The sequence below is a fragment of the Crinia signifera genome, chromosome 8, assembly GCF_055691185.1.
Source record: "Crinia signifera chromosome 8, ASM5569118v1, whole genome shotgun sequence".
Lineage (NCBI taxonomy): Eukaryota > Metazoa > Chordata > Amphibia > Anura > Myobatrachidae > Crinia > Crinia signifera.
The window spans coordinates 64,701,891-64,725,637 of record NC_139224.1 but is presented as its reverse complement, the minus strand read 5'-3'; the positions used below and the strand labels follow the sequence as shown (position 1 = coordinate 64,725,637).

General features: G+C 38.9%; 1 protein-coding gene across 2 annotated transcripts in view; it reads right to left on the bottom strand.

The window, feature by feature from the left end:
• The window catches only part of IFT56 (intraflagellar transport 56), a 66,852-nt gene that overhangs the window by 24,098 nt on the left and 19,007 nt on the right, over positions 1-23,747 (bottom strand). For both annotated transcript variants that reach the window (XM_083156594.1, XM_083156593.1), the window contains exons 5-12: positions 21,546-21,595; positions 20,349-20,494; positions 18,769-18,940; positions 14,266-14,340; positions 13,622-13,724; positions 12,847-12,902; positions 11,594-11,647; positions 1,096-1,159 (exon numbers count right to left, since the gene is read on the bottom strand). In XM_083156594.1, the coding sequence (XP_083012720.1) occupies positions 1,096-1,159; positions 11,594-11,647; positions 12,847-12,902; positions 13,622-13,724; positions 14,266-14,340; positions 18,769-18,940; positions 20,349-20,494; positions 21,546-21,595 (720 nt within the window). The remainder of the gene's footprint in view (positions 1-1,095; positions 1,160-11,593; positions 11,648-12,846; positions 12,903-13,621; positions 13,725-14,265; positions 14,341-18,768; positions 18,941-20,348; positions 20,495-21,545; positions 21,596-23,747) is intronic.

Here is a 23,747-nt window from a genome sequence, read left to right as displayed (position 1 = left end):
TAGAATATTACAAGTATAGACCTCTTTATTATATATATATATAACAATTTATACAAACAACAGCTATTGCTCCATCAGCTATATCTTTCTATGCTTTGTCAATACCATATGTAGGGTATAGTGTGGTGTATGTAGGAAGACTTATTACAAATGACGTACAAAGTGGGCAAATGTCACTGCTTTTGAGCAGGACTCATCTTGAGAGGTGTTCGACTGAACATATGCATGAAAAAGTTTGTGCAAACATAACATGGCAAAAGGACATTTTCAAAAGTAAAAAAAGTAAACGGTGTTTAATTCTTAGCGATGTGCCACAACAATGGTTGGCTGTGTACATGACTTTATAGAACAGTAGCCAACAATGATAATTTTCCTGTGAGGCACTAATGAGTAAAGGGGTGTACACACGGAGCAAATTTGTGCTATTTTCTAAGCAATCTGACTAGATTGCTTAGAAAGTAAGCACAGATCTCTCCGTGTGTATGCTCTGAGAGATTAAATATCTCTTGCTAACTAAGTCAGTGCATGCAGTCAAAATCTAGTCAGATTGCTTAGCAAACGACTGCAAATCTCTGTGTGTACAGAATGAGAGATACTGATCGCAATCTCTCATTCTGAACCACTACCCGGCCTTTTTATGCTTAAGCAAAATTACTTAATAAAATTACTTAGCAAAATTGCTTAGCACAAATCTCTGTGTGTGTATGTGCTCTCCATGGGAGATCTTGACACCAGCAAAATTGCTCAGCACAGATCTCTGTGTGTGTGTATGCCCCTTAAGAGAGATAATAAGCGATGATATGGTCACAGCGTGTCTTGCCTGACATTTCTAGGAGGCTCTTTGCACCCATCACTTTATGCAACCTAATCAGCAAGTTTACTTCAAGTAGCATTAATTAAACAAATAGGATGCAAGTAAGACACATGTAGCAATTTCCAGTTTTTTGTTCTTTTTTAGCAACATCATGGGTAGTCATGCATAGTAATAAAAAAAAGTAATAAAAAAAAAAAGACATGCAATAGTAATAGAAATAAACATTATTTAGTTTAGAATATCCTACAATATTGGAAGTAATAATGCAGTACACGACTTACCACATTCACTGGCTGAGCCACCCACAAGCTGAAAAAACTGCTGGGCAATTTTAAGATGGTCCCTCTACAATTAACAAATAAACATATATTTTATACACTAGCACAGAAATATGTCCGAAACCAAGCAAATAAAAAAAAAAGGGAGTTGCATATGTAATTATTGAGTAAACAATATCCCAGCATTCTCAGGATCATGTAACAAATGCCATAGTGAAACGGTTTTCTTTAACAATGACTAGTATGACTGCAAGATGATGTTACCATATAACTGTTACCATATAGGCATATAGATATTGTTTTATACCATCATTAATGTAATGTGATTTTAACCATAGTATATATTATGTATGTGTATATAAAAATAGGAATAGCTTAATAATTAGGACATCAGAGTTTAATGTTTAGACATCGTAGTATAGCTTTTGGGTTTACTAAATAATATGAATGACCACTTTGTAACATATCAAATGCAACTGAATTCATTTAGGAGACAAAATGTCTAAGGCATACTATTAAGCAGATACAGTAGAGTGTTGTTACCCTCCCCAGATATATCTATCTATATTTATTAATTAAGCAATGTATACACTATGGGCCAGACTCCAGCCATCTGGTTTTCTTTCTGGAGAATGTAGACTGCTAGTTACATTGCAGGACAGACAGGACACTATTGTATTTTGACAACAGGAGTGTAAAATAGATTGATGCACAGGGAGAGACCAGAAACAGGAGATCTCGCAATGGAGATTACCACTAGCGTCCAGACAAGCAGGAGACCCTGTCACCATTAGCATCCATAAATTCAATAACGTCATGAGAACAGGGAACTTCATTCTGCGTATTTGGGATATAAGGAGAGAGATAGAGAAGACATACACTCACAGACTCACAGACACACGGACAGTCAGCAAGAAACCCATTCAGAGAGTCAGGAGGAGAGATGTGAGAGAGAAGCAGGAGAAAGAATGGAATAAATAAGCAATGGGCAGGAGGTGAGGTGAATCATAGGTAGCTATACCCATGTAACTTGTAAGTATGTCCTTTTATGTTAGTATCGTAGCAGTCTAAGTCTGTCAATTGTTTAATGTAATTTTATGTAATATAAGCAAGGAGGCGTATATATAAATATATATATAATAGCATATACATCAATTATTGTGTTAATGTATTCTGTAATGGTTTGTTTTGCCTATAAATAAAATCCTCCAATTGGAGCTAAAATTACAAGTCTCGAACTCTCATATTTGGGGAATCAAATTATGACAAGTACTCTGTATATTGTATTGTAAAGTCTATTAGAATATAATTGCAGATGTCAAATATATATATGTTATTATATCAATACCAGATATAATAAATATATTTTATATAATATTTCAATCTCAATAACCATTATTGGGATAAGAGAGATATATGATCCCTAAAATAAAACTCTACAATGGCGACCGCAGCAGGACTTGTACATTTTGGTATCTGATTGTATGATTATAATATTTATAAGGAGTAGCAGATGCGTGAAGCTGGCTATCTAACCTACAGAATCACAGTGAGGATGTATCTAGGAAAACGTAATACTATTGTGTATTTTTATCTTGCATTGTTTGTATACCTAGAATAACGTATTGGTGAAACAGAACTGATATTCCATTGTTACCATTATCTGGGAGTGCACGCTTAGATACTGATAATATGGCATTATTCAGAAACATTTTTAACTAATACTACATTTACTAGGCTCAGCACAAGGGCTGGTTAGCCTGCTGACACATTGCAAGATCACAGTGGGGTATGTTACTAAATAGGCACTTGATAATGGTAAAGGCCTAGAATAAATAAACAGTGGAAATGAGCATTTCCAAATAAATGATAATTAGTACCAGATATTAGAGTTAACTTTGAGAATCCGGACACTCTCATTGGGAGGATATCTTGTGTACAAAAGTATAAATACAGCATTGTAAAATAAGTGCAATGTTGAAAATGCAAAGAGTTGCTGTAACATTTAGGAAAATGCACAGAGCAGCGACTTTAGAAGTTAAGCAGGAATGTAAAGAGAAATCAGGTTCACGTCTTAAGAGGGCATGCCTGAAAATGAATGCAAAGGTGCATTCCTTCTTAAAATCCCTAAAGGTTAAGAAGTGTACTCAGAAGAATTCTGAGACAAAAGTAAATTTTCTGGTAGATTGTGAACAAACTGCTCAGATCTCTCATGAAGGGATCACAGAAGCACCCAGCAAAGGTGTTAGGAGCAGGGATGAGACCACAGAGGGGCTCATTCACAAACAGACTACAAAGTCTGAAATGGTCACAGATGCTAATCAGGGCTCTGTAATAGAGAGAGAACGTAATATTACTACAAATAAGGCAGGAGCAATGAGAGATGTCCCCTGCACTGTTTTGATTAAGGGGGGAGATCAGTACAATAAGGAGAGTGATTCTGCAAAATCCACACTCATAGTCCCTATTGTGACAAAAGAAATTGTGTTGCCCTCAGGGAAAGGGGAACAGACAATAACCTTGTATGCACACACTCCAATTGTAGGTAAAGTTGTCACAGAATTAAATGAGCAAATGTATTCAGCCACAAATATGTCTGAGCTGAGCAATGGCATGAATTTGAGCATGCATGATCACACAAAAGGTTCCACCATCTCTGTAACCCCCACACAGCAGTTAGAGACATCTAGTGGTGGAGCAAATGTCCACAGTCTCTTAGAGAGACCACATGCAGAGTGCCAATCTGTGAACACCACACAGAAGTACAGGAATGCTAAAAAGCATCACCAGGATGAGAATGTTTATATGTCCTGGAGTCCTAACCATTTTATTTTAGGTTTGGTCAAACATGAAGTCCGGAGTCATACCAAGCATATTTGGCACAGCCTAATCAGTTTTTCGCCCCAAAAGTATATTTTTCAGAAGCTCCAAGTTTCCAGACTGAAGAAACTCGCAGGACCACCAAAAGCAAATCGAGAAAAGATGCATCCTGGCAATGACAACAGGGAGTATTGTTCATTTACTTTATAGATTAAATCTAGTTATTGGGTGGTGTAAGGAACTGCCACATGTTTAAATGGATACAAGATCCAGATTAAATGTAACCTGCATCATACCTGCAGCAAAGTTTATGTTGTCAGTGACATATACTATTACATAGAGGAGGAAAATGGCACAGACCAGAAAACATGGCCAGCAATGTTGGACCAGTAGATAGCACAAAAGATATAGCAGCAATGCCACAAAAGTATGGAAATAGCAATAATAGTAATTGTATTTCTTTTTGTTTCAATTTTAGGTTACAAGTTCTGCACAAACAGCTTCAATACTAAAGGATGCAAAACCCCAAACAAAGCTCCAATTTACACCAAAGTTCTACTAACCCTTTTATTGCTGCAATTATGCAAAGAGCCAGTACCTTGCACAGCTTGTGTTTGTCATCTAAAGAGAATCCAAAAACTGTCACATGGACAAAAATCAAAGGACTTTTTTTTAGTTTATTTTTCTTTCTTCAGTCCTTCAGAGAAGGAAAAGGTTTAAATACAGCAACTACTATTTGTTTTCTGGACACATGGACAAAATCCCCTTTTCTCTTCTTCAGGAGAAGTTCATTAACCCCCTCACTACAGCAATCATTGCTTGTGTGTTTGTCAGGACACTGTGACACATGCACATTCCATTTACAGTGTGAATCTCACCCCTGCAAGTATGCAGAATCCTTTTGTACATACATTTTTTTAATCGCCAATCAATTCACACATATGATCCTCATTCTTATGTCATTGTATATACCTTGTAAATATTTTATTTTTTCTTCATATTCTTCATATGAGTATATGCTGATTATATATACGCTTCCTTCTTAAAAAGCTTCAAACTAATTTAAATATCAGACAAAGAATGGTATGCCTTACATCAAATTGCAAAAGAGAAACGTTTTGTTAGTTGTTGAGATGGACCATTCTCTTAATACAGACTCAACCAAGTCTAAGAGAATGAATAATAGCATAGATGGAATATTGTAGTTATTGTATATGCACATGGCTGCATATCACACACACTGGATGGAATTCGATATAGACAAACCCATTCTTAACAGATATCTAATATTAGTTTGAAGCAAAATCATAGTCATTTGTTGTATTGATAGGATGTTGTCATAGGTATGTCAAATCAAAATATTGTTAGTTATAGGATTTAGTTGGTGTATGGTTAATTTAGTTTAAGATAAGATAGTATATAGGAAGGTAGGTAAGAGATCAGAGACTGAATGGTAAATTGTTATTCAGTGAGGAAATTTAGTATAGACAGAGTGGATCCTTTAGAATCTACCCCAGACATTTACCTGCCAATGCCTGAAGATAAATGTTCTTATCAACAAGTAAAGCAAAAATACTTGGTTAAAAGTTTCAACTGCTGTATTCAACATCACAAACTGTTTTGTTCAACACAACGAGGTTGGGGTTAGAGAGACATGGACACTTATCATGATTGCAGCGCGATAATCTTAAAGGACGCACAAGGACACTTGTCATGATCACAGCGATAATCGTAAAGGACATACAAAGCAAACTCGCTAAGGACTGCATCAATGAGGCTTATCAAAGGCCCTGTGTTTTTCAAAACGGTGGTGAAGAAATTTATCAAGACCACAGCACTCCAAGGGCCACACACATTCCCTCTATACATGTAAAGCAACATGTCAAGCAAGTCAACAGCTTTGAAGAAGAATTCTACTTCTACGTCCACCATACTGCAAATGTAAAGTGTCTCCAAGAACTGCAACCCACACAAGTGACAGCCCTCAGCCAGGAAATCACTGTGAGCAACAGTACAAGGAAAGTGTCCACACACATCGACCAAACAAGATCGACAACGCAAGCTGTGGCGTGGCATATAACTGTCTGTAGCAATGAAAATATTTTCCTCATGAATACTGAATATAAATAACCTCTGTCCCTGGTCAAATTTAGTTATTATAGGGTAAATCAGGTTAATCAAATGAAGGATATTTCATACCAATGGTTAATTTATGTTTAGGATAGTTTGAAAAAGAAAGTTTGGAAATATATATGAAGCAAGTATGGTATTTTACTGTGTGACCAATCAAAATAATTTCTCATGGTCACAAGCGGGGGACTGTTACCATATAGGCATATAGATATTGTTTTATACCATCATTAATGTAATGTGATTTTAACCATAGTATATATTATGTATGTGTATATAAAAATAGGAATAGCTTAATAATTAGGACATCAGAGTTTAATGTTTAGACATCGTAGTATAGCTTTTGGGTTTACTAAATAATATGAATGACCACTTTGTAACATATCAAATGCAACTGAATTCATTTAGGAGACAAAATGTCTAAGGCATACTATTAAGCAGATACAGTAGAGTGTTGTTACCCTCCCCAGATATATCTATATTTATTAATTAAGCAATGTATACACTATGGGCCAGACTCCAGCCATCTGGTTTTCTTTCTGGAGAATGTAGACTGCTAGTTACATTGCAGGACAGACAGGACACTATTGTATTTTGACAACAGGAGTGTAAAATAGATTGATGCACAGGGAGAGACCAGAAACAGGAGATCTCGCAATGGAGATTACCACTAGCGTCCAGACAAGCAGGAGACCCTGTCACCATTAGCATCCATAAATTCAATAACGTCATGAGAACAGGGAACTTCATTCTGCGTATTTGGGATATAAGGAGAGAGATAGAGTAGACATACACTCACAGACTCACAGACACACGGACAGTCAGCAAGAAACCCATTCAGAGAGTCAGGAGGAGAGATGTGAGAGAGAAGCAGGAGAAAGAATGGAATAAATAAGCAATGGGCAGGAGGTGAGGTGAATCATAGGTAGCTATACCCATGTAACTTGTAAGTATGTCCTTTTATGTTAGTATCGTAGCAGTCTAAGTCTGTCAATTGTTTAATGTAATTTTATGTAATATAAGCAAGGAGGCGTATATATAAATATATATATAATAGCATATACATCAATTATTGTGTTAATGTATTCTGTAATGGTTTGTTTTGCCTATAAATAAAATCCTCCAATTGGAGCTAAAATTACAAGTCTCGAACTCTCATATTTGGGGAATCAAATTATGACAAGTACTCTGTATATTGTATTGTAAAGTCTATTAGAATATAATTGCAGATGTCAAATATATATATGTTATTATATCAATACCAGATATAATAAATATATTTTATATAATATTTCAATCTCAATAACCATTATTGGGATAAGAGAGATATATGATCCCTAAAATAAAACTCTACAATGAGACCTTATTGATATCAAAAGAGAGGTGACTGTTTGGCACTGATTGGTCAGTTTTTCACTGTGCAAAAGAACTCTCAGCATCTTTTTGTTTCTTGAGCAACGGTATGAGGTGCGGTTAATATGGAAATCAGTGGGAAAAACATTATGACAAAGGGGCTAAAGTGGGTGGAGGCCCATATACCAGGACTGTGGTCAGTGGCACTCCAAACCTTCAAGCGTTCCATGAAAACTCACCTCTTCAGGCAGCTTATCAAATTCCAGAACCACCCACATAACCGTCATAAGCAATTCTACCTTAGCCTACTCTGCTCTATACAACCTACAGATCACCATATTTTGTCTTCCTTCACTTTCACTCAATACATACTTCCCTATAGATGAAGCTTAAGAGCAGGGCCTTGATCTATGTCTGTCCACAGTTTTGTTCTATTACTGTAGCTCTAATTGTAAAGTGCAATGAAATATGCTGCTCTAAAAAATAACTTATTAATAAATAATATTGTGGTGAAATGGTTAGTTTCACCAGAGAGTAATGTTTTCCTGCCCTGTAAAGGGTTAAGGAGGAGCCATCCAGCCTCATAGCCAGCCAGGTAAGAGAACCTGGTTCACTGAAAAAACAGTAATTGGTGTGCTTGAGGGAGAGATGGGTGGGCTCTCAAGCACACGGCTTCGGTCCAGGTTTTCAGGCTGATTGCAGTTGAAGGGATTTGAACCCTGTCCAGTCGGCTGCTCAGTGCGCTGATGCCTAAAAGTGGGCAGTTAGTAGAACTAGTGCTGGGTGGAAGACTATGTTTCTGTGGTTTTCCATATGAAGTTTGTTTGTTGCATGGATGACATTAAATACTTGAACAAACACTGAAAACTGCCTGTCGTATCCGGTGTTGACTGCAACCTTGTCTACTCTGGGACATAAGACCATACCATATGAATGGTGAGAGGATATGATTGGGCATCACGGACGGTATAATGGTTAGCATTACTGCCTCATAGCGCTGAGGTCATGGGTTCGATACCCACCATGGGCCGAACTGTGCAGAGTTTGTATATTCTCTCCGTGTTTGCGTGGGTTTACTCCGTGTACTCCGGTTTCCTCCCACAATCCAGAAATATACTGGTAGATTAATTGGCTTACATCAAAATTAACCCTAGAATGTCTGTACATGTGGTAGGGAATATAGATTGTAAACTCCACTGGAGCAGGGACTGATGTGACTGTTTAACTATACTCTGTAAATCACTGCGGAATATGTATGCGCTATATAAGAAACTGTTAATCAATAAATTATAGTTGAGTCCTATATGCTGTGTGTCTGAGAGGAACATTAATATTAATAGCAGAATTTAGGATTATTACTGGGTACATTCCCTTCCTTTTCCTTGGAAATTAAATTGCATTTTCACAGTATGTTGCAAATCAGCAGGATTAGAGTTTTGGTTGCCTACAAGGATGTATTTGTGGCATGCTGGGAAGTCTGAATGCCATTTTGGTGGTTTAAAGGTACATGTGGAATCTGAAGATTTGTGTGTGTGTCTGAGGGCTTGTGGTGGAATTATGTAATAAGCATAGTACCTGTGAGCAGATTTTAGAGCAAGTGAGGGACATATAGGGGTATTTTGGGATGAACAATGCGAGAGTGCTGCATTCATTTTGGCAGTGTTTTTTAAATGACTGAAATCAAGGGTAATCTGTGGTCGTTTTGAAGGTTGGAAACACATATGCTGCACTTAATGTGTATCAGGTTGTCCACCACTAATTTACAGTGACCAAGAAGTCACCTCTTAATTCTGTCCCTATCCCCACTGTCTCTCTCTCTCTCTCTCTCTTTATAACCTCTGTCCAATCCGGTGTCTCTCCTCCCTGCGTACAAGTTCTGGCCGCAGATGCAGCCAGAACTCAAAAAAGTCCTGTGCAGCCATACTGGGGGAGATTATTGGCTCTGTCACTGAGATCATTGAGGAGGTGAAATCCTGCAGCTCTTGGTGCGCAGTTGTTAGGCCGGCACATTTGCTGATTTTATAACAGATGATGGATTTGTTCTATAGTTTGCATTTTTTATGTATTAAAATATCTGACATTTATTTTTACATATTATTTTTAATATAATGATTATTGTGTAATGTGTGACATTGGGCCTTATTCTAGTTCACTCTTAGAGGCAAATTCCTTCTCAGATGGCCAAAACCATGTGCACTGCAGGGGGGCAGATTTAACAGTTGCAGATAGAATTCGATTTGGGTTGTTACATATACTGTAGCTCAGTTTGATTGGGAGCATTTAACCAGATCAGCTGTGGAATTATATGTGTTCACCCAGCTTTAATGTGCCAAGTGCATGTTTGCTTTATTCAAAATCAAGCAAATCCTCTAAATGTAATGAAGAATTTCTACAGAGAAAATTGATGATTTATCAAGTAGCAGTTTTTCAAAATTATTAATTAAATGAATGATTTGCCACAGAATTTAAATCAATAATTCGTATTGAAAAGACATTTGATTGGACCTTTAAGCAATATCTCACAAAGCTCCAGTGTCCAAACATATCAGTGTTTAATGTATTTCCTGAATGTGGTCTGATTCAGTTATTGGACCATATGGAGTATTCATTTTATCAAACTATTTTTTTTTTTTCATGTGAAAATTTTTCCAGATCGGCAAAACATAATTATCAGAAAACTACATGTAATAAACACTGAGAGACATAAGAAATCTTTCCCAACATCAATATTTAATAGCTGTAAAGTTGCCCATACACGGTGCATTTTCTGGGTGCGATGTGATGCTCGCTCACATGCACATCCCATTGCACTGCACATAAAGTATGTGCTGCTCGTGCTTTTAGTACTAGATCGCATCGTACCTAGCACAAAAAGCACGGTGCTGTAGCACATTGTATGCTTTTTGTACTATATACAATGCAATCTAGTACTAAAAGCCCGGAGTTCATTGCACCAGGTATGGAACTTATTTACCAAACTTATACCCCTTTCACATCGCACTTTTAAAACGGTATATTGCCGTATTTTTTCCATTTTAAAACGTTTAAGGCTGCAATGTGAAAGTGCCAGAGTTGATTTACCGGTTAAAGTTAACCGGTATTTCAACACGGTTAAAAAGCAGAGTCCTACACGTTTTAAAGCCGTTTTTTTGGCAGTTTGAACAGCTCTATTTCAATGGCTTGAAACGTGTCCCTTGGGGGTTAAACGGGTTGAATGTTTGAATGGTATTAAATGATTTTTAAAATGGTTTTCACCTGCAATGTGAAAGGTCTCAAGGCTCAGACCCGTTTTAAAGTCCCATTTAAGAATACCGTGTCATTACCCATTTCTGCAATGTGAAAGCAGTTTTAAGCAGTCTACTAATACAAAATATATTTGTGTATATTTAGTGTGTTTATACAACATAAATGCAAGACACATCAAGTTACCCCATTGAAACATAAAAATATTCAGAAATACGGAATAATCCATTATCCAAAATGCTTCTGGTCCCGAGCATTTTGGATAAGGGATACTCAACCTGTTTTTGGGTGCATAACACCCAAAAACAAATGAAAAATATACAAATAAAATAGATCATCTTTGTATTTCTTTTGTTTGAATACAGATGTAGTCTCTGTACATAATGAGTGGCACATGAGCGCTTATATGTGACTCTGCCAGCACCATGCTCCTTTATCCTCTAAATTTGTCTTATCTGCATCACTATTCACATTAAGACACACAGACTATGCTGATTAAAAAAAGTGGCATGAGTATATTCTTTGTGCAGTCGCAGCTGTATCTGCATACGTTTTCCAGGAAAAGCATCTTGTATGCAGATACAGCTGCAGTCACACACATAATTTGGGCTTACTGCATATCATTTCCGGCATAGCCTACTTGTCTGTCTTATTTGCATTGTGATCTGAATAAAGCACATTTTCAGGAGAAAATGCACAAAAACACGTTCGCGTAAGGGCTATTTAACGTGACTGCAGCAATGATGATCTGTATTTCTCTTTAACGAACTTATTAAAAAAAAAAAAATTTCCCCAGTTGTCACTGAAATTACAGAGGATCCTCCTGACGAGTCTATACACAATCTCCATAATGTATAAGTAGCTGAAATATATCATTTCTATTTCTTGTTCTCAACAGAATACACACAATATATTCATTTAAGGAAACAAACATTTATTTGTGTGGTGAACTCACCGAGCCCAGTTCCTGGCCAAGTGCTGCATTCACAACACCCTTGAGAATGTATTCCTGTACATCACAAAAACAGTCTCATTTTTGTCACTTAAAACAAGGCAGAAATTAACCATCTTTAAGATTTGTCACATTTTGGTTACAGTTAAGAATAAAAAAGGCAATCTGTCACACACATTACAGACATTTGCTATTAAGGGGGGTATTCAATTCTGGATCACGACTGTCGATCCTTCCCGACAGCCGTTATCCAGGCCCATTTACGTTTTTCCCGACAGCAAATAGTCAGGCCGGATTCAATGCCCCGCCTCCTGATCGGTGAAAAGTAAGCGTCTCCACGTAAACGGCCGTGAACTGTCCATCTGCGGCTGGGTTTGCAACAATCCACGGCCGTTATCGGCAGAATAGGCCCGACAGCTTCTGAAGTCGTGCTCGTTCTGCCGTGATCCCTCTTCAATGCGGTCGGTAAAGAAAGCATTGAACAGGGACCCGCCTCTATTTCCCCCGTCGGCGGAGCATTGAATACCCCCCTAAATCTCTACTATCAAAAGTGCTACAGAGAACATGACAGAATTATTAGAATTGACTATTGGCAAACTTAAAACACTTTATTACAAGTTAAGATTATTATAAAATTACAATGATCTCTGCCTACTTTTTATGGCACTACAGATGTGTCACACACATCTATTCTGAAAATATCTAACTTAGCCAAGCTTGGTGTAACACAGATTTATACACACACACACACACACACACACACAAACACATACTAGTAAGCCCGCTCGAAGCAAATGCTTTGAAAGTTAGTCTGCTACCTTGTGATTGCCTCTGTGTTTGTGCATGTGTGAGAGAGAAAGAGATGTAGTTTCACTCGCTGCCAACAGATGGCAGTGTTTCAGAGACACACAATCAGACACTAGACATATATATATAGATGACCGTACATTTTTATTTAATGTATTTGCATCACGAATGTGACAAAGGATGGGTACCCATAGTAACAATAATGCTAATCTTAAACACTACTCTGAATGCAGCACAGATGCAAAATGCAAAGATAAGTAGGAAAATCAAGGAATCGCTACCTATGGCAGAGCATCAAAGTGGCACCATTCACCTTGTGCCATATGGTGCAAAAATGTGTTGCAAGATGCAGCATCCAATCGCACCTGAACGAAGCTACAATTGCTGGTGCATGTAGGAATTGAATTCCCACTTAAATGTCTTAAGTACACAAATTAAACTTGTTCTACCTGTGGTGTAGAGGGTTCTATGTCTTTAATCAAGTTGAATGCTTCTTGCACATCATCTACAAACAAGAAGAAAATAAATTAGAATACACAAGTGCTAGGATATAACAAAGTTCTGCTTAGTGTGTGTTACAAACACACACTAAACAGTATCCTGGAAGTGACAATATTGTTTTCGAAAGCACAGAATTTCAACAGTGGAACCTCTAAATAAATATAATTCTATGTAAAATTAAAAATAAGAAAAATAGGCTGCCAATGCAGCAACTTAAAGAGTATGTTGTCTACCCAGTCATAAATAAAAACAATTAGAGGTGGAGTCCAGACTCTGGGCATATAGAGAAGACTGTCTGCTTGTGAATATGCGTGCCTGCTCCTGAAATGCACCTTCTATACCCTAAGGTAGCAGTGTTCCAAAGAAAGGATAAAAGAGAAAAAGGGTAATAGCAATGATGGAAACAAGTTTGACTTAGCAATATATCTACAGAGAAATAGATGTATCAATTAAGGGGGAGATTTACCAAGTACTGACCAAAGGACCTTCTATCATTTTACAGGATTGGTTGGAAAAATGACAGGTAGGAGCTGATTGGTTGGTACTTTTAGCTTTCTCCACGCTTTGATAAATAGCCCCTAAAATGTTTACAGCACTATTCAGACATGCATACAGGAAGATTAACATACTAAAGATGGTGCAGGTAGGGCAAAGACATGTCATGAAACAAACTTAATCCTATAATAAAGGATTACATACTTTTGACCTAGCTAAATACTCTACCTTGTCTGAGGTAGTAAATAACCAAGTTCAAACGTGCTTCAGGTATAACATCTATGAGTGGTGGAAGAACCTGCAGGGCTCCCTCTCCTCCACGGAACACCACCTGACAAATACAGTATTATTCAACAGGCTATAAAATAAAGGTCAGACAGACAATATATATAAATATAAATATATATATATATATATATATATATATATATATATATATATCTCGTGTAGTAAGAAAATTTAACATTTTATCTACCATCTACTGTAAATAGTAGAGGGTTTTTATTCCTTTATCACTATGGGATTTGGTTAACATCCTGGATTGGGACCACAAGACCTGCACCAGAATCCTAACTGCCAACGTTCTGAACATATGTAGGTGGGCAAGCATTGGGGGGTGGCAGGGTTTAGACTTGAGTTAGGCTGTGGTGGACTTTGGGTTAGCTTGTGGGTGGGGGTAAAAGGGATAGGCTTGGGGGAGGAAGGCAGAATACAATTCAATCGGCCATGAAGCGCTGTCATATGCAACAAAATGGAATCTCCACTTTTTTCCTGGCACCTATCCTTTCTTGAAAGAGTAGTTTCATAGTCAGAAACTACAAAAAAAAAAAACAGACACAATACTGCACTATATTGAACAGAGACAAACTTACAAGGTTGTGCTTAATTAACTCTTTCGCAAAATCAAACGAGGATGAAGCACTGTCCATTAAACTTTTCAGTTCTGCCTGTGTAAAAAAAAAAGAGAGATAGAAAATAAAGGTAATCTCTACAGGTTAATATGAATCATATGTGACTAGACTATAATTTGCTCTCACCTATATAGAACAACAAAGCAAGTTGTATTTAGATATGGATAGTGGTGCAGCATCTTACATGGGTGCCTGACTTCTTTCTAAGGTAGTGTACACATGGTGCACTTTACTTTCTATTCAATGAAATCGGGATTGAATCGCATGGCGTCATGTGTACATTTGATTTAGACTATATAGAACATACCAGTACTATATAGTCTTGCCTGCACAGTCTATTTTTCTATTTGATTTTGATACCGCGGGGCTGCGTATCGGGATCAAATAGAAATCATTCAATTTCCGTCCAATTTCGATTTGATTTTAATTATATAAGCGAAATCGAATGGAAAAATAGACTACATTGAACTGTGTGTATGGCCTATAACAATGATTTGTCAGTTCTCACACTTTCTCCTGCTTTTCATAATGCATCCAGCACTTATTATTGACATAAGTAATAATAGCGACATTATTATATAGTCATAGATATTTCTAAATTAAAAAGATCACAGAGAATTCATTTTCGAGGGCCATTCTGAGTCGTGCATCCAGGAAAGGAACATCTGTTTGTAATGGATCTCTGCACCTGGTATGGAGCTGGTGGAAGTGCTGAAACTCATCAAAATGGTTGTATATGCAGATGCTAGAACAGTGGGTGGGATAGGCTTACATTTTCAGACACACAGGGGTTTATTTACTAAGATAGAAGTTCTATTTCAGATGGGATGTTGCTATGGGCAACCAATAAGATTCTATCTATTATCTTTTAGATGGTGCTAAATAAATAAGAAGTAGATGCTGATTGGTGGCCATAGCAACATCCCATCTGAAATAGAATTCCCATCTCAGTAAATTATCCCCACAGATTTACTTGTGCAGTTTGCCACATTAACATTGTTAAGAAAGTACAATGCCACGGCCTTAAGTGGGTGAATGAGACTGACAATCAGGCACTACAGTATATACAAATTCAGATGCAAAATTGAGGAAAAATAGCAAAATGGAGTTAGAAATACACAGTACAGAAACATGCCAGGATAGTTGTATGAGGGCACATTAATAGGTCCCATGACCACTTGGGCTTCCCCAGTTCTTACAAACCTATAAACCTGATCCACAAGATGTAGAACCCTACCTCCCTATAGAAAGTAAACTGTTCATCATTCACATACCAAGCTCAAGATACTTACACAGTAAAGAATATATTCAAGTCAAGTTTTCCAAATTTGCTATGGGCGGTATTCAATGCCTTCGGTGATGGGGTTTGTATGGTGATGGAGGATTTTCCTCGCCGAAAATAATCCATCCTCTCTATCACTGTCCCCTTATACTGCATGGTTCACCTCAAAAGCAGCGAGTCTTCCATATTTTGTGGTGAGCACCGCCATTTTAATGGCCACATTTGCCGTTTCCACCTCGCCTCAGGGAACAGGTGAGGTGAAAAGAGTGAGTGAAGGGGAGGGAATTGAATACACTGACAGCAAGAACCTCTCGCCATCGATAGTTTGCCATCAGGGCATTGAATATATTCCCCTTTGACTATTGGTAAGTTTTAGATTAATTATCTTTTTAAAATTAAGCTGGCCATACATCTACAGATCGATTGTCAGATTGGGCTGGTTGTAACAAAAACCTGGTAGTATCTGAATGACAGTTTGGCAGTTTTCCAGCATTTCAAAGCAAATAGTCTACTGTCATCTGCTCTCATCCATTACCGGGATTTTGTTCCAACCAGCCCAATCTGACAATCGATCTGTAGATGTATGGCTGGCTTTACTGTATATGCTAAATGTGAAGTGTTTTATAGTAATGGCAGTGCTGCTATAACAGTTTCTTCTACCTAGTAATATTCAAAAATACTAGATACTGGAGAGATATACATGAGAGGATTCTCTTAGTAATACAGTATTCTATAAGAAGTTCTAAAAAGCAACAATCACAAAAATGTGTGTACTGTGAGAGCCAGAGGCACTGACAGCCGACCTCATGTGATTATCAGTCTCTCTTACTTCAGGCTCTAGGACATTTTATTACTAATAGATTTTTTTTTTTTAATCAGTATGTTTGTTTATTTTCAATTTTCAGGATCGGTTGTCTTTAACCCCTTCACGACATTGCCTTTTAAGGTAATTTTTTTTTTTTTTTTCCTCCTTGCGTTCAAATAAGCGTAACTTTTTTAATTTTCCGGCTATATAGACACATGAGGGCTTTTTTTTTGCGGGACAAGTTGTACTTTGTAATGGTACCATTTACTATACCGTATAATATTCTGGGGAATCAGGAAATAATTCAATGTGGGGTAAAAAAAAAAAAAAACGCCATTGCACAATTTTGCGCTGGTTACGGTTTTTTTGGAGTTCATAGTTCGTTTAAAATGATGGGTTATCTTTATTCTATGGGTCGTTACGATTCTGGCGATACCAAACTTATATAGTTTTCGTTATGTTTTACCACTAAAAAAAAAAATCGCAACTTTTACGGTTTTTCTAATTTGCGTTGCGTCGCCATGTTCTGCGGCTTATAACTTTTTTATTTTTCCACCTACGGACCTGGGTGAGGGCTCATTTTTTGCGGGCTGAAGTGTACTTTTTAATTAATACCATTATGGGATATGGGCGACTTTCTGATCTCTTTTAGTTATTTTTTTTTGGGTACGCGATGCGACCAAAAAACGTAGTTTTGGCGTTGGGGATTATTTTCCGTTTACGCCTTTAACCGTGCGGGATAACTAATGTTATATTTTAATAGATCGGACTTTTAGGAACGCGGCGATACCAAATATGTTTATTTTTTTTATTTATTTTTTATTTTTATTTGGGAAATGGGGAAAGGGGGGTGATTTGAACTTTTAATATTTTTTTATTTTTTTTTATTTTTAAACTTTATTTTTTTTTTTTTTTTTACTTTTACTACAAGGCCCCCTAGTGTACTTGACCACTAGGGGGCGCGATCGCCTGTACTAGGTTCAGCCATAGAGCTCTATGGCTGAACGTAGTGATTTTATGCACTTCCTATTACATCCTGCCTGAGGCAGGATGTAATAGGTATGCATATACGGCCAGCACAGGGGTCTACATTAGACCCCTGGCTACCATGGCAACCGATCGGCACCCTCCGATCTCGCTGCGGGGGGCCCCGATCGGCGCCGGAGGGGGGCGCCCCCCCTCCGATCAGCTATTTAAGCACTGCGGGCGCTTTGCCCGCGGTGCTTAAAGGGTTAAACGGCCACGATCGGCGGGCGAACTCGCCGCTCGTGGCCGTGAGAGCAGGGACCTGGCTGTAATATACAGCCATTACCTGCTCTCTTTCAAGCCAGCTCACTCCGTGAGCTGGCTTGATTCCCCCGCAACGGCCATATGACGTATATATACGTCATATGTCGTGAAGGGGTTAACCCCTTCCTGACGCAGCATGTTTTTGCCTTCCTGACAGAGCCATTTTTTTCAAATCTGACATGTATCACTTAAGTGGGTATAACTTTTTTTTGCTTTTACTTATCCCAGTGATTTTGAGATTGTTTTCCCGTGACACATTGTACTTTAAATTAGTGGTGAAATTTGGTCGATACAGTTTTTTTTTTGGGGGGGAAAATTCCAAAGTGTCGTGAAAAAATGGAACATTTTGCTATTTGCAAAATGTTCCATTTTCTGCTTGTGAGACAAATAATCATATCACTCAAAATAGTTAATAACTAACAAAGACCATATATATTCTTTATTTTTAAATCATTATTTAAACCGCCTTTATTTTTTTTGGACGCTAGGGGGCAGCAGAGTCTAAATTTTAGACTCAATGCATTTCAACGGTGCTTTTGGCTATTAACTTTTTAACGGCCAATAGCAGCGATCGCCCAAGACGGGAGGCATCGCTGCCCCCCCTGGGCAATGAGGGAGGATGTCTGCTGTCAGGGACAGCAGACATTGTCCCTCTGCCACCTCGTCTCGAGACGGGGTGTTAATTTAAAGTCATGACGTACATTTACGCCATGTGTCGGGAAGTACTTCCCGACCATGACGTAAATGTACGTCAAATGTCGGGAAGGGGTTAAGGCAACACTAATGAGAATGACAACAAAGAATTACTGCTCTAAAAGGGTGCACACACGGGCTGGAGGCTGGGCGATTTTACTTAGACAAAATTTAACGTTGCTGCCGGAGATAAGCCGGCGGCTATCACCAGCAGCAGCCCGCATGTACAGCCGAAAAGACACCAGCATGAGTTGGGATTCTGCCCATCAGGATCGCACTATCAGTGCTATTAATGTCGGGACCCTTACTGCCAGGATTTCGTAGCCAACCCCTTCTGACAATAAATGCATTTTAAATTTATACTGTAATATGAGTCAACAATGTGCATACTTACTTCAGCTGCTTTCCCATTGTAAAGACGGAAGTGATTGCAGGCCTTGAGATTCAGAGCAATGGTGCTGTCAGGAACTTGTTGTAAATACACTGCAAGGACCTCTTGTGAAACATCATAATAATCAAGCTTATAGTAACAAAGCGCAACGTAGACATTCAGAGCAAGGAAATCCCTTTAGAGGAAAAAAAACAAAAACAATGAAGAGTTTACTATACATCACAAAACTATTTTACATTATAGGGGTACTTAAGGAGGCATGTTTTAAAAAAAAAAATTAAATATCATATTTAGCTAGTATTTTTTGTAGAACCTTAATATTTGTACAGTCTTCAGTTTACACAGAAAGTATTCTGCTTCTCTCACTAGGAAATCTATACATAAAATGCACTTGGTGGGCGTCCAGTGACACCTGTGGACTCGGAGAAAAGAGATTTCTCAGGTTTGCTATATCCACCATTTCAATTCCAAGCCCTTCCATTCGGCCTAGCCACTGCTCCTCTGGGTTTCACCAAAATCATGTATCCCATATCGGGACGATCTACTCCTAGCAGCCGCATTTTCCCATTGATATTTATACACCACTGCAGTAAGCGTGGTGTGGCGGAACAGTATTGTATAATTAAATAGGTGCAGGGCGTGCAATGTGTGGGCCCCCTGGACCCAGGAGTTTGTGTGCACTGCACACATTTTTATGTGAAAAGCTGTATTCGAACCCTATTGAGCATCTGGACACTGCACAGGTTCACCTCTCTACCAAGCTAATTACCACAAGTAACCACAACTGGCTTAGAGGTTCTCTATTATAGCACCAACTGAGCTCTAGGTAAAACATCTGCATGTGGGATAAACACAGTAATGTGGCCCTAACAGCGCAGTTCAGATGTCCCCTGCAGCCCCTTCCCAATAAGAATGCCACCATATGAAGTCAGAAATATGGGGATATTCTGCAGAGTGGAAGTTGTTTGTTGTAAGGGTGTAATTAACATAGTGTGAAAACGGTTTGTTAAAATAAAGTTTTATATTAAAATACTTGTTTTAGTTTTGATAATGAAAAGTCCTTGGCTTAACAGATTCCAATTTAGAGGTAGTTGCTATTAAGGGTCTGTTGCTATTTTAAAAATATTATGGGCCACAGTGCTTATTACAGTCGGCCTAAAACTCCCAGGACTGACCTCCCTGTTTACAGCACTTGAGTTGGGCAAACAACTGTCCAATAACAAATCTTGCTAACTTCTTCATTCCTTATTCTACTATACCTCTAGGATTGAATGGTCTCCAAGCCAAATCATAGTAAGAAGACACATGATGGATACAGAAAACAGTCAGGGGGTTATGTCAAATGGGAAGGGTGGATTTGAAATGTAATAAACTGGTTGAAATTTAATAAACTGTCTGCAGTAGTTTAGTTTTTCTAGTTTTAAACTCAGAACCAGAAAGATAGCTATATGTTTATATGACAAATCTTCCAACTGTTACAGTGCAAGAAATCGGACAAACATTTTGTACTATTTAATGTAGAGAATGTACTACTATTTGTTCCTCTTAATATACAAATGCAGTGTACAAATTTATTCAAGTACCTGTTTTCTAGTAATATCCTCTTGTAGATATCGATTGCTTCCTGATAGTGTGATCTCATGTAGTGTATGGATGCCAGACTCAGCTGATCCTCAATAATGTCCTGTAAGTTCTGGTGAAAGACCATCAGCTTCTTTTCATCGTTAAACTATTGAATAGAAAATAAGTCTTTGGTCACAAGATAAACACACACACACACACACACCTGAGATGCATGGTTTCAACGGGGTAAAGGTTTGATGGGCAGAACATTTTAACCCTTTTAACCCCCTTAGGAGTCAAATTTAAAAAAATTCCTGCTTACTGGGGGGGGCTGCAAATAATACCCCTTTCAAAATGCAGGGTCGCCCCAGGACTTTGAAACGGTTCAGTCCCGGTGTGACCCTGCATTTTGGTCTGTTCAGACCTCCTCAGTGAACCGGCAATATTGCCAGGTCGCCGACGTAATCTGGGGGCGCGGCACAGCAGCAAAGTGTCATTGGCGGTGGGGGGAGGAGGTGCTTAGAATACGAATGAAAAGTGGACCACCTTTTCCAGAAGCCTGTAGGGATCAGTCAGATGTGCAGGCTTCCGTGTGTAATAGTAATAAAAATAAATAAATAATTAAAAAAACTAGCATGCAGTCCCCCTGCCAGGCTATAACCAGCCCCGGGCTCATTGAGACGGTCCTAGTTGCAGAACTATAGGGGGGAGGGGGGGAGCTGGGGTCCCCTGTATTTCTGTAACCCGCATCAGGCTCTTGGCCCCACCCTGGATCCCAAAATTCAGGGGACAAAATAACTAGGGATGCCCATATTTCAGCAACCAGCACCAGGCTCAAACAGCCAGTGGTGCCATGTCATAGCCGGGGACACTTATTATATAAGGTCCCGCGGCCAAACCATGACAGCCGTAACTGGTCAGCAGTGAGGAGCCCCCAATAAAGAGATCCCCCCCTCCAGGTCACCCTCAGCCTGGGCTGAAGACTGAGACTGTCCCCGGTGCTCCTGGGTTGGGAGTACAAGGCTGATGCTAGTGAAGTGTAAAAAATAGATGAATAAACTATTGGGTTCTGTTGTGGAACAACAAGTCCCAGCAAGTCTCCCCGTATGCAGGGACTTGCTGTAGGGAGAAAACCCATTCAAATGCTAGGTTGCTCCTGGGACGGACCCGTGTACAAATCATGCATATGCTATCAAATGTTTATTCCTTATTTATACCTTGTGGGCCAAGTGGAAGAGCAAGCGATTCTGCAGGCGACTTTTAGGTCCTAAAAAAAGGATTAAATAAATAAGTTAGAAGAATCTAAAAAATAAATGCCCAAAATATATATAACAGCTACTTGCTTCCGTTGCTATAAAATGAGAACAAAGTTCACATATCCTGTTATTCCTGCAAAGAAGCATTTCATATGCCCCGCACACACATGGCGATGGGTGGAGGGAGCTGAGTGGCGTGCTGAAGCACAAACCGGTCAGCACACATCGCTGCACACCCGTGATCCACCCACGATGTGTGCTGAGCGATCCATGTGGGCCAGTGCCCTCTGGTGAGAGAAAACTGATGTTGCACAGCTGGAGACACCACTAGCGTACACCTGCCCATCAGTGACATGTCGGGAATTTTCCGGGAAAGCCTGCTCCTGCAGCGCAGCCCAGAAGAATTACAGACATACCACTGAAGCAGCTAATACATCTGGCCCTAGTGAAGTAGAGCAAAATGTAAAGGTGCCCATACACATTACAATTATTGTATACAATATTGTATACAATATCACATCTCATCGCATCTCGGTTTTGCGATAAGATGAGATGAGATCTAGTACAAAAAGTATGTGCTGCACACAGTGGCAAACGCAGGATTTTCAGAAGGGGGTTTCCAGAGGGGCGGAGCAAAGCACGTAGATGGACACTTAGGTGACCCAGTATATGGCGGGTCAGTTAAAGTATTATAGATAGACCAAATGTATATAAATAATAGTAGTAATAATAATAATAATAATAATACACACACACACACACACACATATATATATACATACATAACAGCAGTGTAGACCCCTGGGCATAGCAATATATTGGGGCCCCTACCGATCCTCCAGCGGTAGGGGTGGGGGAAGCTTTGATGTCCCGCGGGTGGTAGGGGGTATTATATCAACCACTCAGCATGTAGGGCCTGGATCAGTAATTTCCACTAATTTCCCCTTTACTGCACAGAGGGTGGGAGAAGGGGGCATTGGACTGAATGAAGGGGCCCTGATACATAACTTCCAGGGTGGTAGAGGATGTTTAATATGCAGAGGAGGGGTGTATAGTGGAGTGGGCTTATTATTCATAATTTTCTGGTGGGAGGACAGCTTGCTTGACTGCAGATATCTCCAGTTTGCAGAAACAGATTTCTTAGATTTTAATGGAATCCCACCTACCACATGGTATTGGGGACTAGGGGATGGGAATTCAGGAGGCAGAGCAATCTGCCAATGAGTATATAAAACTACATACCAGGTGTGCGGAGCTGGAGCAGTAACCAGCTGCTAGAAGGCTGATATCTCTGGTTCTGGGAAAAGTAGAGACAAGCTGCTAGTGTCCCTCAAAGGGGGAGAGTCACAGCTTTTGGAATATATCCTCAGAAAAACTGTAAGTCAGATAGAACCTGAAATATCTGACTGGGAAGAGCAATTAACAGGCTTGGATGGGGACCACTGTTTTGAAGTCAGATATCTCCGGTTCCCAAGGGCCGATTTTAAAAATTCTTATACCCATGGAAAGAGGGGACCCTCAGCTTTCAGCCTCGGGCCCTTAGACTCCTGGGGGGGTTTCTGAGTACTCAGAAACCCCCCCTGCGTGCGCTACTGGCTGCACATACTTTTTGTACTAGATCTCATCGCAAAACCAAGATGCGATATTGTATACAATAATTGTAATGTGTATGGGCGCCTTAAGTGTTTTTTGAGTGCAATAAAGACGATGCAAGGGTCATCAATTTCTAATTTTAACCACTTAACTATTGTTTTCCCAATGAAAATAGGCCTCAACCCTTTTCAGTTATTTTAAATATTTTTCCTAGTTGCTTAATGATGCAAACAAAAAACACAGTTTATATTGTGAAGTATATGTCGATACAGGCATACAGATATACATTCACCAGACAAATGTGATTCTTTGCAGGTAAATCATACACAGCTGACGGAAGATCATTTCTTAGTCATCAAGAAGTCGTATTTTCTTCCGAATTACAGACCATCACAATGCGCCAATTCAAAATGGGGAAGAATGATTTTACTGAGCAAAGGAACAGGGATTGCTTGAATTTTGCAATTTATAGATGAAAATAAATGAGAACTAGATCGTAAGTGTACTTGTTAGGTGCAATGTAAGTTAGAACAGTGGTTCTAAAACTGGCAACTGCGGGGCACTTGCAGG